We start from the raw sequence: 13,062 nt of genomic DNA on the forward strand, positions 1-13,062 counted from the left end.
TTTTATTTTGTTTTAATTTGCCAATTAGAAAAATCACATTTTTTTTTTTCTCCGGTCGACTCAGGCTCGTGTATCGTGAGAGATGCCACGGGCTTGGACCTGAACGAGACTCTCAGCGGACAGTTCATGGCCAACTGCAGCGAGGCCGCCTGCAAGTTCGGCTATGACTTCTCCTCCTGTCTGAACTTCGCCAAGGATTCTGGGCTTTCGGAATGCAAGTACGGACTACAGAACGACTTCCAGGTATGAGGATCGTAATGTAGGCCAGACGGGCGTGAACATTAGAACGATCCCGTTAGCGTTGGTCTATGAATGCATTAAATATCAATGTGTGCTTGTGTAAAAAATATTGGAATTGACCCTTTGTCAAGTCCCGCCCGTGGTTGTGGACCTCATCATCATCCATTCATCTCAAGCAACGCTCTTCGACAATTCCAACTGATTCAGCATGCTGCTGCCAGAGTCCTGACAACCTGAAAACTAGTCTTAAAAGCCTTACATTGGCCACCAGTCTCCCAGAGAATTGATTGATTCGGGCTCTGGGCCCAGCTACTGTACATCTCAGACATGCTGGAGCCATGTGAACCCCCTAGAACCCTTAGGTCATCTGGGGCTGATCTACTAATTGTACACCCCATAGTTGGAACAAAACATGGTGAAGCGGCAGAGTGACTGCCTCAAACGTTACTCTTTTACCTGCTTTTTACTAACACTAACATTACAAAGATGCCCAGAACATCGGTATGAACCTGTGTAGTTTATGGCTGCTCCAACAGTAGTGGCAACATAAAAAATATATGCGCCTAGTGAGGGTTTAAACCCCGCAGCTACGTCGAGTCCGCCTACAGGAAATACGTAAGCTGCGTTCCTGGATTCGTCTATAGGGGGAGCCTAGTGCCGGTTCTAGGCCTTTAGTGGCCCCAAGCAACATAATATTCTGTGCCCCCCCCCCCTGCCCTGCCACGCCGGGGGGGTTCAGAAAAATCTGTAAATTTGCCATGAAAATGCTTCAATCTGGTGCACTTTGAGATCAAAATTAAGAAGCTAGGTGGGGGCCACATGTGGCCACTGCCAGTAGCCCATGTAAGGGATAGGGGATACATAAAAAAAAAAAAGAATCTTCTCCCTGTGACGTGACCCCCTCAGTGGTTGTGTCCCCAAGCGACCGCTTGGTTCGCTTATGCCTAGTACCGGCCCTGGCGGGGAGGGCTGTCTTACTGAGACAACATGTAGTCCAGGACCTAAGTGAGCTTAGTTCTTGCCTATGCTCCTTTATCTTATTTTAATTGGATCTATATATTCTCTATTCATATTTAAAGTGCATTGTTACACTTTGTATTTGTTATTCTGTAAAGCACTTTGAATTGCCTTGTGTATGAAAGGTGCAATATAAATATACTTGCCTTGCCTAGGTGATGAGCCTGGTGTCTGGGTTCGGCCCCATCATCACTGCAGGAATCTTCTCGGCCACGCTGTCGTCGGCGTTGGCATCGCTGGTCAGCGCTCCCAAGGTTTTCCAGGTACGTCCTGTCATTGTTCCACTTCTGAAACTCTACGTATGCACTCCCGGGGTCGTCGCCATGCTGGCTTGTGGTGGACAATCGAGTTTAATTAAATTCATACTGTGGAACTTCATATAATCTTGGTATATTCCTCCTGTGTTAGACAGACATTGTGATGGTGGCAAAGCTGTCAAAAAGACTACTAAAATGAATGTATGTACACAATATTATTTTTACAGTTTTTTTTGTTTTGTTTTTTGCTGTAGGCTCTGTGTAAAGACAACATCTACCCAGGTCTGGCCATGTTCGCCAAAGGCTACGGCAAGAACAACGAGCCTCTCCGAGGATACATCCTGACCTTCTGCATCGCCCTGGCCTTCATCCTCATTGGTACGTGAGCAGCTTCACCGCTCCTCTGCACTAAGACGCTGCTTTTCAACCCTTTGTCGTGTTCTGGACAACTAGCATCATTTAAAATGATTCATTTTAAACAATCAATGACCAACTAGGTTTGGGATTCTTAAGGAATCGGATCGTTATAGGGAATTGTTAAGGAACTGTAATCGTAAAATCGTAAAACTGATAACTAATAAAAAAACGTAACTATTCCAAATATATATTGGAACTATATTCTAAATATTTAAAAACTATTGTATTGTAATTGTATAGCAGATAGGTCCACGGACCAGTGCTGACGAGTGTGACAACACCGGTTCCAGAAACTGTTCAAATCTTTTATGGAACTACAAGCTCTGAACTCATTGCAGTGCGATGGTTTTGAGAGCTTGTAGATTTGTTGAAATAGATACAATATTTGCTGTGTAAAGGGAGTTTTTACAGTGTGATGTGTGGAGGTTTAATCGTGAATGTCTTTCTTTCTTTCAGCGGAGCTGAACATAATCGCTCCCATAATTTCCAACTTCTTCCTGGCCTCCTACGCTTTGATCAACTTCTCCGTATTCCACGCCTCCCTGGCCAACTCGCCAGGTAAAAAACAAACGACACGCATTTCACTCTTATCTTTTGAAAACGATATACATTAAAGTACTGACCGTTAGCTCTAAGACGTTCACGTAAAGATGAACACGAAAGATTGGCTGACGGATAAAAGCCTGATTGTCGTACGAACGCTGTCGCATGCTACAAATAGCTGATCTACAAGCTCAGTGTTGCTTGTAGATCTACTACAAAGCACTGGAGTAGAGAGTGGAGATGGAAGTATAGATCAAGTTGAGCACAGCTGCTCCTCTCCACACCTCTCAAATATGAACGTTTTCAGTTTTTATCAAGTAGTTCCAACTGCAGTTTCCTCATGAAATTACTTCTCCTCAAATCCAAAAGGACAATTGTATTTTCCATCCTGAATGGCAGCAGTCCTAATATTATTATTGGATTTAGGCTATGTGCAATAATGCAACTGAAAGTCAAAGTTCAAAGGCATTATGTTGTCTTTTGTTAGGCTAGATATTTAAAACATTAAAACTATATATTGTTGTACTTATCGTTATTAACTTATTAAGGTATTCAGCAACGTTTCGAATACATACATCGTCTCTGTCGGGTGGAAACCTCATATGTGCAAAACAGTTACTTTTCAGGATTCAAAAATGGCAAAAGTGGCAGGTCCACAAGCTCAAAACACGTCGTTTTGTACCACACTTGTAGATCTGCTACTTTTTGATGCTTCCATGTGACGCTGTAGTATGATCAAGTAGTTTATAAAAGAAACACCAAAAGTAAAACTATGGAGATAAGAGGTTTCTGCCCGACAGCAAAGATATGTTCCAGTCCACCATGCTGTCTCTAGTTGTAGGAAGCCTCCCCTCCATCTCTGGTTTGGCCGGGCTTTCCAACTAACACCGGGGAAGCCGGCCATCGACTATTAATTATTTTTCTTCTCCTTAGGAAACACCATTCAATGTTACATTTCTGCACCACTATGATTTGAACAGCTAGCCGCCATGTAGGGGTGTCCGTTATTGACTTTTTTGCAGATCCCGATATTGTCCAAATTTCAGATATAAACCGATACATGCGGTCGTGGAATTAACACATTCTGCCTAATTTGATTGTTTGACAAAAAAAAATAAACATGATTATAAATTCGGGAGAAATTAATAAAAAACAAATTTTACGCAAATATCGGCCATAATATCAGACATCCCTGTGTAGAACTGTTGAAATGATTTAAAGAGGTGTGTGTGTGTGTGTGTGTGTGTGTATGTATGCGTGTTCATGCGTGCATGTGTGTGTGTGTGTTTTCTCCCTTGACACCAAAGCTCTTGAAGAACACCAGGTATAAAATAAATAAAAAATCCTCCATGCCGATTCTGCTTTCCCTCCAGGCAGTTTAATATAAATACACAGACACAAATGGTACTAGGCGTGGGCAAAAAAAACATCCATTCACAGTCTCAAATTATTTCTGGATGCAATCTTTGTCGCTCGAGGTCATTCATGGTTTCAGAAGAGCGCACTCGACCGTTAACCACTGATAACTACGCATGACCAGTCACTCGTCAATGGTGGCGTGTGCCTTGGATTGAAATGACGGGTATACTCGACAATGGCAGTCAACGAGTTGACTTTTGTGTGACGTACCATTTGTGTCTGTGGCTTGTTCTAGAGTGTACCATTGTGTAACAGTCCAACTTGTTCATCATGTTACTAAAACCCCCACTAGTTTTTAGATGCTGTGATTCCACCCGAGCAGCTAGAAGCATACCGGACGTCTCTTAACTTGGTTAACTCTTCTTTAATCAATGCTCATATCCATACTCCCTTTTAATATGCTGCGTTATTTTAATATCCTAAAATATTCAGTAACATCACTTACAACTGTTAATTATTATTATTGGTAATGCTTTTTGTTCGTTTTTCTTTTTTGCTTTTGAAGAGTTTTCAGCGTTTGAGATGCCAGGCACTGGATGCATTTAGTTTTATAATGTGCCAGAGACCCCCAGACGAGAAGATTTGTGTTGAAACATGCAACACTTTTAAGACCAAAGAAATGGTCAAAAATAGCAGATGTGCAAGATCACAGTGAGCTTGTATATCTGCTATTTAAAAAAAATCTAAAATATTCTTTCTTTAGTCTCTGTTTTCATTGTTTGGGATACTAGGCACAGACAATTCAATTTAAAGTTTAGGCAGGTTGTATTGTAGGATTTGTTTTTCTTTATTTTATTCTGGGTTTTTTGAGGGGGAACACCAATGTGGTTTCCTTTTGTTCCTCAAACTTGTTATTGGTTTACCAAATATTTAGTAAAGTATTTAGCAAAGTGTCCATAGAAACGTTTCTTCTCCTGAGCACAGGAGAAAAACACGCCAACGAGGAGCTGCACGTCTATTCTGTGGACGTGAACTATTGGGGCGTTTGTGCGTTTTTACATGAGTGCATTGCATTTTCAGCAGAGGTTAAAAACGCCTTTCGATTTTTCGTTTTTTTTTTGTCAAATTTACCACTATATTGGTGTTTACACGGCAGACGCAGGCATGATGTTTTTCACCTTTGTGGTGGTAACCATGGTAACCCTTGTTACAGGATGGCGGCCCAGCTTCAAGTGGTACAACATGTGGGTGTCCCTGGCGGGGGCTGTGCTCTGCTGCGTGGTCATGTTCGTCATCAACTGGTGGGCCGCTCTGTTCACCAACGGCATCGTGCTGGGTCTCTACATCTACGTCAGCTACAAGAAGCCCGGTAAGGCCCTGGTACCAAGTGTCCACTAAAACTGACCAAATATTTATGTCCGTCGACTACCTTTTCTTTCACTGACAAACAAAATAAAAACTAAGCTACGATCGGTGAATTTAGTAATGATATATACAGTATATACTGTATATATACCAATCTTTTATTAAACTTTTGTTAAAATGTACTTTGGAGCGGTGGAAGAAGCAGAGCTTCCACAATGATATGTCCATTCATGTCCTCTGTCCCAGGCAGCACGCCGCTTGACCTTTCCCACCCCTGCCGTGACAAACACGCTGGCACATCTGTGCGGGCGTGCAGCGCCCATGGCTGCTGGCCACCCACACACACACGCTCACGAACTCACGTGCACCCTGACCCTGAGCAGACTAGAACTCACGTGCACCCTGACCCTGAGCAGGCTAGAACTCGCGTGCACCCTGACCCTGAGCAGGCTAGAACTCGCGTGCACTCTGACCCTAAGGAGACTAGAACAACACTGAGGGGAGGAAAACACATCTCCCTGTATAGCGCTTCAGACGTGCTCAGTTTGACATGCAGCCACACACACACACACACACACACACGTGCGCAACACATCGCAGCTGACCCAACATGGGTGACTCACACACTCTTTGTCTCCTCTCTCTCTCTCCCATCCAGATGTTAACTGGGGCTCGTCCACCCAGGCTCTGACCTACCACCAGGCGCTGACTCACACGCTGCACCTCAGCGGCGTGGAGGATCACATCAAGAACTTCAGGTGAAAATCATGCAACTTTCTTCTTTTCCTTTTCGGGCCATCGACGTTTCATTAACTGACTTATTATACTATACTTATACTATATCCATAATTAGTTCTCCATAGACTTATAATGGGGAAATCGAAGACTACATTTAAGTATTTTTTCCCTTGGAGACCGTAAGCGCCATATTTATAAGACTTGGGGGGGGGGGGGGGGGGGGGGGGGGGGGGAGGTTCATAATAATTTATGAAAATTAATTGAAAAGGAATTACATCAGTCGGCCTCATGGTGGCGCTATAACAGCCCACTTTACGTTTTTCCCTATAACTCTTGAACCGTAAGTCATAAAATCTAAATGTCATTTTCCATGGATTCCTTGGGTCATGATGCATTTCCACATATAGGCCACGCTCATTTTCGTCAGGAAAGATAATCCTGCAAATTTGAATTTTTCAAACACACTTTTGGCTCCTCCTACAGATTTTGTCCAAATCTCACAAAAATCGGCCCGGACGATCTCCGGACATATCCGATTAAAACACCAACTGCAGAATTTTGTTAGTGCGTATCGTTCGGCCGTAATCGCTGTCCGAAGATAGTAGGAGGGGCCTTTATTTTTAAAAAATTCCATGAATCGCGAACGGAATGTCCAATCCATTCCAAATTTGAATCACATGTCGCTATTTTAACAAGCAAAATTAAACTTAATCACTGAATCCCGGAAAGCAGTAAGTCTGTGAAAATAAAATCCTGCTCTGCTCTGTGATTACTAAATAAAGAAGTACAGCTTTCTGATTGGAAACCCATTATTAGGCTTAACATTGTGGAAGTCGGTAGTTGGCTGCAAAATCTATTAAAGACATAATCTGTGTTGCAGTTGTTAACCATTTAAACCATTAATACCGGAAAAGCGTTCGTGTCATTTTAGCTATTAAAAAATAGCAAATGTACAAGCTCGGAGTGCGCTGCAAGCTTGTACATCTTGAACATTATTGGAAAGATCTTGGAAGTGTGAGAACTAGTGATTTAGAGCGTGTCTTAATGGGTTAACGCAGTGGTTACCAAACGTTTTACCTCGATTCAAAAGAGAAATTTGACGTCTCCCTAAGACCCAAGCTAGTGAAAATAGCCGACCTACATTGGTTTTATAAGTCATGGAATTTCTCAGATTTGTATTTCATTTTACTAGACTAAACATTATTTCTACATTGCAGTATTGATACTGTTAACACTTTGACCTCTTTAACGAGTTGCCCGAGGGAATTAATTATAGAACACTTTCCCTGTAGGCATGTAACGATATATCGTATATCTATATATATATCGATTTATTAAAAAAATAATATAGATTTTCAAGTGCTAGTGTGTGATATGAAATGTGCGCTGTAATCTTATTCCATCATATTCACATGCTTTTGGAGAGAAATGAGACAGACTCCATCCATGCAGTCACTTTCAGTAGTAGAGGCCTGCAGAGAGAAGCTGTATGTGTCTGTGACACAGGTGATGGTCGTTATTGATGCTCATTAATACATCAAGGAAGGCAATTATGTTTCTGCACTGTCAAATAGGTCTACATCTATCCTAAGATGCAATCAAAGAAAAAAAGAAATGTTAACTCGAGCTAGGTTTAAACATGAAAGCATGTTTACAGTTGTTGCACAGAAATTAAGTAATTTTACATGAAAAGTAATGCTACTTTTGCTATGTAGTTAAATAAAAATTGTGAAAAAAGCTTTTTTTTGGGGGGGGGGGGGGGGTGAATAAAGATTTGTCTGGAAAATAATTGTGTTGAAAATATCGTGAAAAATCGTATCGTGAACCTCATATCGTGATACGTATTGTATCGTGAGTTGAGTGTATCGTTACATGCCTATTTCCCTCTGATTCGTGAGTTGCCCGAGTTATGTTTTCATTGTTTAATCCACATTTTAATCAGTTTTAAGTCATACGGGCAATCCACCGGACAGAATGGGATACGGTATGAGATGCGTTTTGATGATCGCAAAAAGGTCCATCGCGCCGGTGTGCAAAGGGTTCTGGGAAATTGAGTCCCATTGTTTACAATGGCAAATTTGCCGGAGGAACAAGTGGTGCGCTGAGCGCGCTGTTGTTATCGCCGGTATGGAATTATTTTCTACACTACAACAAGCGATTACACTGTTTACTGTTTTAAAGTGGATTTTCATGACGAGCAACTCAGAGGTTGGTGCAGTGGCTGTTCAAAGGTAACTATACTTAGGCAATCTAGGCTATTAGACTGCCGTACATTGGCGGCATTCAACCTGTTAATTAAGTAAAGAATCTGAGTACTTTTTTCCTCCACTGATAGTGCCAGATGTTTGCCAAGATTTGTCTGTACTGTATATACTTATTATGAGATCGAGAGAGGGAGAGATAACTTAATGACAGTTTTATAGTGCCTGCTGTGTCAACTAACAAAGCACAGCTTAACGAGGTTTCTGCCTGACTGCAAACACAACGTCACATAACTGCAAATATACTGCTAAAAGCGGCGTACAGTAAGTACTAGTGCAGGGACTTGTAAGGGCCCTATTTTCGTCAGTTCTAAACCCCTTATCCCTAAACTTCTTTTCCTTTTTACTATTTTGAAACGCATATTAAAATTGTTCAACTAGCCGATCTACATCATCTCGTTGTGAGCTTGTAGATCGGCTATTTGAACTATTCAAAAAGGGTTTTCAAAATAGTAAAAACGGCAAAGAAGTTTGGGGATAAGTGGTTTAGCACTGACGAAAATAGGGCCCAAAATATACATTCTGAAAGCGGCATACTGTTAACAGTATGCTGTTAACAGCACCGTATAGCCTACACTAGTGCAGGAACTAAATGGACATGCTGAAAGCAGAGTACAGTACCAGTACAGGAACTAAATATACATGCTGAAAGCAGAGTACAGTACCAGTACAGGAACTAAATATACATGCTGAAAGCAGCATACAGCACTAGTACAGGAAGGAACTCATCCCTGTTTGGATGCGTTTGGGATTAAAGCCCTACATCTTGGGAAATAGGCTTCCCATGGCAACGGGCCAGCCAAGAGATTAAGAACACAATTTGTCGTCTTGGATATTTCCTATGTGTTTTCTGTGTGTGTGCGTTGGTGGGCTGGCAGGCAGGCTGGCTTTTAAATCCTGCTCTACTTAACATAGTTGCTTTCATGTGCGCTACTCCGGTCGTTGTTGTTAAGTCTGCTTTGATATCCTCCCCGAGACGTGAGTCACAAGGAAGGAAGGATGGGAGGAAACCACCGTCTGCTGCTCATGTGAGCACAGGAGAGAAAGACAAGTGGCTCAAATGCCGAATATATAATGGACCTTGATATGAAAAAGGGTTGAAAACCACTTTCAGGCCTGTGACACTTTTGGGGACAAAAGATGCAATTAATGGGGGCAAGGGGAAAAAAGTAAAGTAATTACTAGTTACTTTTGGAAGGGAGTAGTACACAAAGTAATAATACTTTTTATGCCCCGGAATGTTTCTAAATAAAGGCGCTAGAATGCCCTGCCCAGCAGATGAGGGAGGTTTTACTCTGAAAAGCCTCACCTTCCATTTCCCCCCCAAAACCGGGAGGTGAAATGTTCCATTACTACCTTGTGCTAATAAACCTCTTTTAGAAACGTTATATTCCAAACAAGTTGTTTGGTTAAGTCCGAAATTTGGTCAGAACATGAGCGTTCTGATCAAAACTGTGGAGAGCGCCCTAGATTCAGAGATAATGGCAAGATTTGTCGGCCGTAAACAAGTGACTGGCTTCACATGCACGCAAAACATGAGCGCTGAGCAAGGTGTTGCCTAGCAACGGCCGCTGTCCAAAATGAATTTTAGCGGTCACGTTTTATACCATTTAAAAAGGACCTAAAGATGTGTCCACACGTCCTGGGCCTCCTACGGGTGTAATTATGAAGACGTGTGGACACGTCCTGGACACAAGAAGTGTAAAAAAAAAAGTCATAGTTAGTAATTTTTGAGTAACTTTCCAACATTGTTTGTTTCGTAGGCCTCAGTGTCTGGTGATGACAGGATATCCCAACGCCCGTCCAGCTCTCCTCAACCTGGTCCACTCCTTCACCAAGAACGTCGGCCTGCTGATCTGTGGGCACGTTCGCACCGTGAGTACCGGACAGTTTCACAGGTTCAGGCATTTAGGCATTTTATCCAGAGCGACTTAACCGTAACGCAAGGCAAACGCTAAGCAAGGACCACCACATTTTCTATTTGGCCGCGGAACACCCACCCTCACCTGTAAATGTTTTATACCAGGGAGACCCCCGGAAGTATCATTGCTGTTGGGTAGTGTTGATTTTGGCAGCACATTTTTATGTAGTTTTAGTCAGTGTTTTGACTCAAGTTTAATTTGTTTTAATCATATCATCATAGTCATCTGAAATGTCTTTAGTGTTGACTAAATAGCATATGATTTTAGTCTACTAAATCAACGGGCTGACCTCATGTTTCCTTCTATGCATGAGGAGTCCAAGCTGCTTCTTTTCATCTGGCGGGGGGAGGGGGCGGGGGGAGGAGGGGAGTTTCTCCGTTTGGACGTAACGCGTGGAAGGAACACGTTATTCCAATCAGTTCCTTTCCCCTCCATCAGTCTCCCTGGCTGATCAGGGGGAGGCAGTTTAGAGACCAGGATTACTGCATTATTTTTGTGAGGGTACCTACCCTAGGGGACACGGGGAGAACATGCAAACCCCACACAGAAAGTCTCTTTTGCCAACCCCAACTAGGGTATGGTGATTTCTTGAGCGTGTTGAAGCGAGTAAATTGTACTGCCAGGAAGTTTGCTGTTGATGGGGTGGGGGTTGGCTGGCTGTTGTAATCTGCTCCTCAAATGTACGCCATGCAGCCATCGCTACATTACAAGATTCCTCCATCGAAAGTGGCCGAAACGCACGGAGGGAGGGAGAGAGGGAGGGTGCAACCACTCCTCCTGTTCCGGGGGGGGGGGGCTGTTCTATCGAACACAAAGGCCTTCAGAGAAGTATGAGCTGGTTTTAGTTGCCCTGCAGGTTGTGTGTTCCATTAACACTCTCACGCTGGGAAGGAGAGACGGCCCGATGCCAGGCTGATGGAATAAACACGCTCTGTTAATGGAGATACATTATCCAGGCTTAGGCCAGGTTTACACCATGTGGAGGAACAGACCTGACTACTTGATCACCAGCTGTCATTTTGACCTGAGATCAGATTCTAAAAATGTCTTCTACATCCTGACAGTTTTCTGAAAAAGCTATGTTTCTATGTCAGTGGTTCTTCGATTTTTCAATAGCTAAAGCATAACATAATGCTAACACCAAAAGGGGTTCCCGCCCAAAATGGGTTAAAAGTGTAAAAAAAAAAAAAAAAGGCTGGAGGGTTAGCGAATATAGTCTAAATAGTATAAAATTGTCATACATCAATGCATATAGGGCTTAAATTGTTAATCAAGGAGTGTCTGAAGTCACTGTTTATGCAAATCGATGTGATAAGCGCATATAAAGGTAATTTTTCACAAGCCAAAACCACATCGACTATACGAGACGCTACGAAACCGTGTTACCGTTCGTCGCAGTGGTCTGAAATGTCCCGTTGCTTGTCGTTGCATTGCATTGCAAGTGATTCAATTCAACGGAGCTTCATTGGCATGCGAAAGCGCTAGTTTCCATCCAAGTTGTGTGTGTCACTGTCAAGTCGCAAAAACAGTTGTTGTCGTGGAAACTCACCAGTTTACATTATGTCCCAAAAAATGTTGGCTGTGGAAAATCTGGAAATTGCAGCCGTGTGCCTGCGACAGACTGGTGCAGTTAAAGCACCAGTCTGTTGCAGGTGGTTGCAAGTAGTTGCATGTTACAAGGAGTTTTGTGGGGAATCATTGGTATCGTTTGGGGTTTCGCAATTGATTTTCAGTGAGAGATGAGCTAGCAGGTACTGTGAGGCATGCCTGACAGCCGCCGTGGCGACAAGCGTGAACCTGTCGATGTTCACACTCAACGCCTGCAGCCAGGAATGAAATGTGTAGTGTGACACATTCTGTGACACATTCATGACACATGCTCTCTCTCCATCTGGGTGCGTTTCTCCCAGGGTTCCCGGCGGCCCAACTTCAAAGAGTTGTCCAACGACCAGTCCCGCTTCCAACGCTGGCTGCTGAGGAACGAGACCAAGGCCTTCTACACGCCCGTGTTCGCTGAGGACATGAGAGCAGGCAGTCAGTACCTGCTACAGGTGAGATAACTCACTGGTAGCACTATGGAACAAGGTGCCATCACGTGCTGTGTGTGTGTTTTATCTGCCTTCTAAATCAGTAGTTTCCCACTTTTCAAAAATCGCGGATGTGTGAGCTTGTAGATCTGCTACTTTCTGAATTGCCAACGCAAAGAATCTAAAATTACATTGATACTTTCCTGGTTTTAATGGGTTGAAGTTTTTGTTTGGTTATTATTGTAAAATGAATGCCCGCTTTACATTGTTGTGCAAAAACGTTGCACAAACATACTGTAGCTTAGTTCAGTCACGCGAGAGAGACTGAGTAGAGACGCTGCTTCTTTGCTTGGAAAGTAGCCAGCTCATGTGGTTCGGGCATCTGGTTAGGATGCCTCTGGAGCATCTCCCTAGGGAGGTGCTTGATGCACGTCCCACTGGGAGGAGACCCCGGGGCAGACCAAGCTGCAGATGTAGGGATTACATCGTCACACTGGCCTTGGAACGCCTCGGCATCCCCCAGGAGGAAGTTAACTCTGGAGAGGGAAGTCTGGAGCTCTCTTGTGGAGCAGTTGCCCCCGCGACCCGACTACGGATAAGCGGTTGAAGATGCATGGATAGATGGTGCATGTCATGACAGTGTTGTGTGTGTCTTATAGGCTGCAGGTCTGGGTCGCCTCCGACCCAACACTCTGGTGCTGGGCTTCAAGAACGACTGGAGAGACGGAGACATGATGAACGTGGAGACCTACTGTCACATGGTCCAGTGAGTACCAACACCCATTAGCTTTTTCACCACGTTCAAACATTTTAAGAATTTTTCACGAATTCATAGCTTGCTTTCATCCACTGTATGTTATCAAAAACATAATAATAATATGATACTAATAATAATGGTAACATTATTATTATATAT

The 13,062-nt window shown here is 43.2% G+C and overlaps 1 protein-coding gene across 1 annotated transcript in view; it reads left to right on the top strand.

Annotated features, from left to right (window-relative positions):
* slc12a2 (solute carrier family 12 member 2) overlaps positions 1–13,062 on the top strand; it is a 73,622-nt gene that overhangs the window by 39,700 nt on the left and 20,860 nt on the right. Inside the window, exons 11-19 of the mRNA XM_080756084.1 lie at positions 65–243; positions 1,413–1,520; positions 1,769–1,892; positions 2,388–2,489; positions 5,047–5,202; positions 5,857–5,956; positions 9,961–10,072; positions 12,030–12,170; positions 12,806–12,912. Coding sequence (XP_080612210.1) covers positions 65–243; positions 1,413–1,520; positions 1,769–1,892; positions 2,388–2,489; positions 5,047–5,202; positions 5,857–5,956; positions 9,961–10,072; positions 12,030–12,170; positions 12,806–12,912 — 1,129 coding nt within the window. The remainder of the gene's footprint in view (positions 1–64; positions 244–1,412; positions 1,521–1,768; positions 1,893–2,387; positions 2,490–5,046; positions 5,203–5,856; positions 5,957–9,960; positions 10,073–12,029; positions 12,171–12,805; positions 12,913–13,062) is intronic.

This window comes from Protomyctophum bolini, assembly GCF_963924005.1.
Source record: "Protomyctophum bolini genome assembly, chromosome: 22".
Lineage (NCBI taxonomy): Eukaryota > Metazoa > Chordata > Actinopteri > Myctophiformes > Myctophidae > Protomyctophum > Protomyctophum bolini.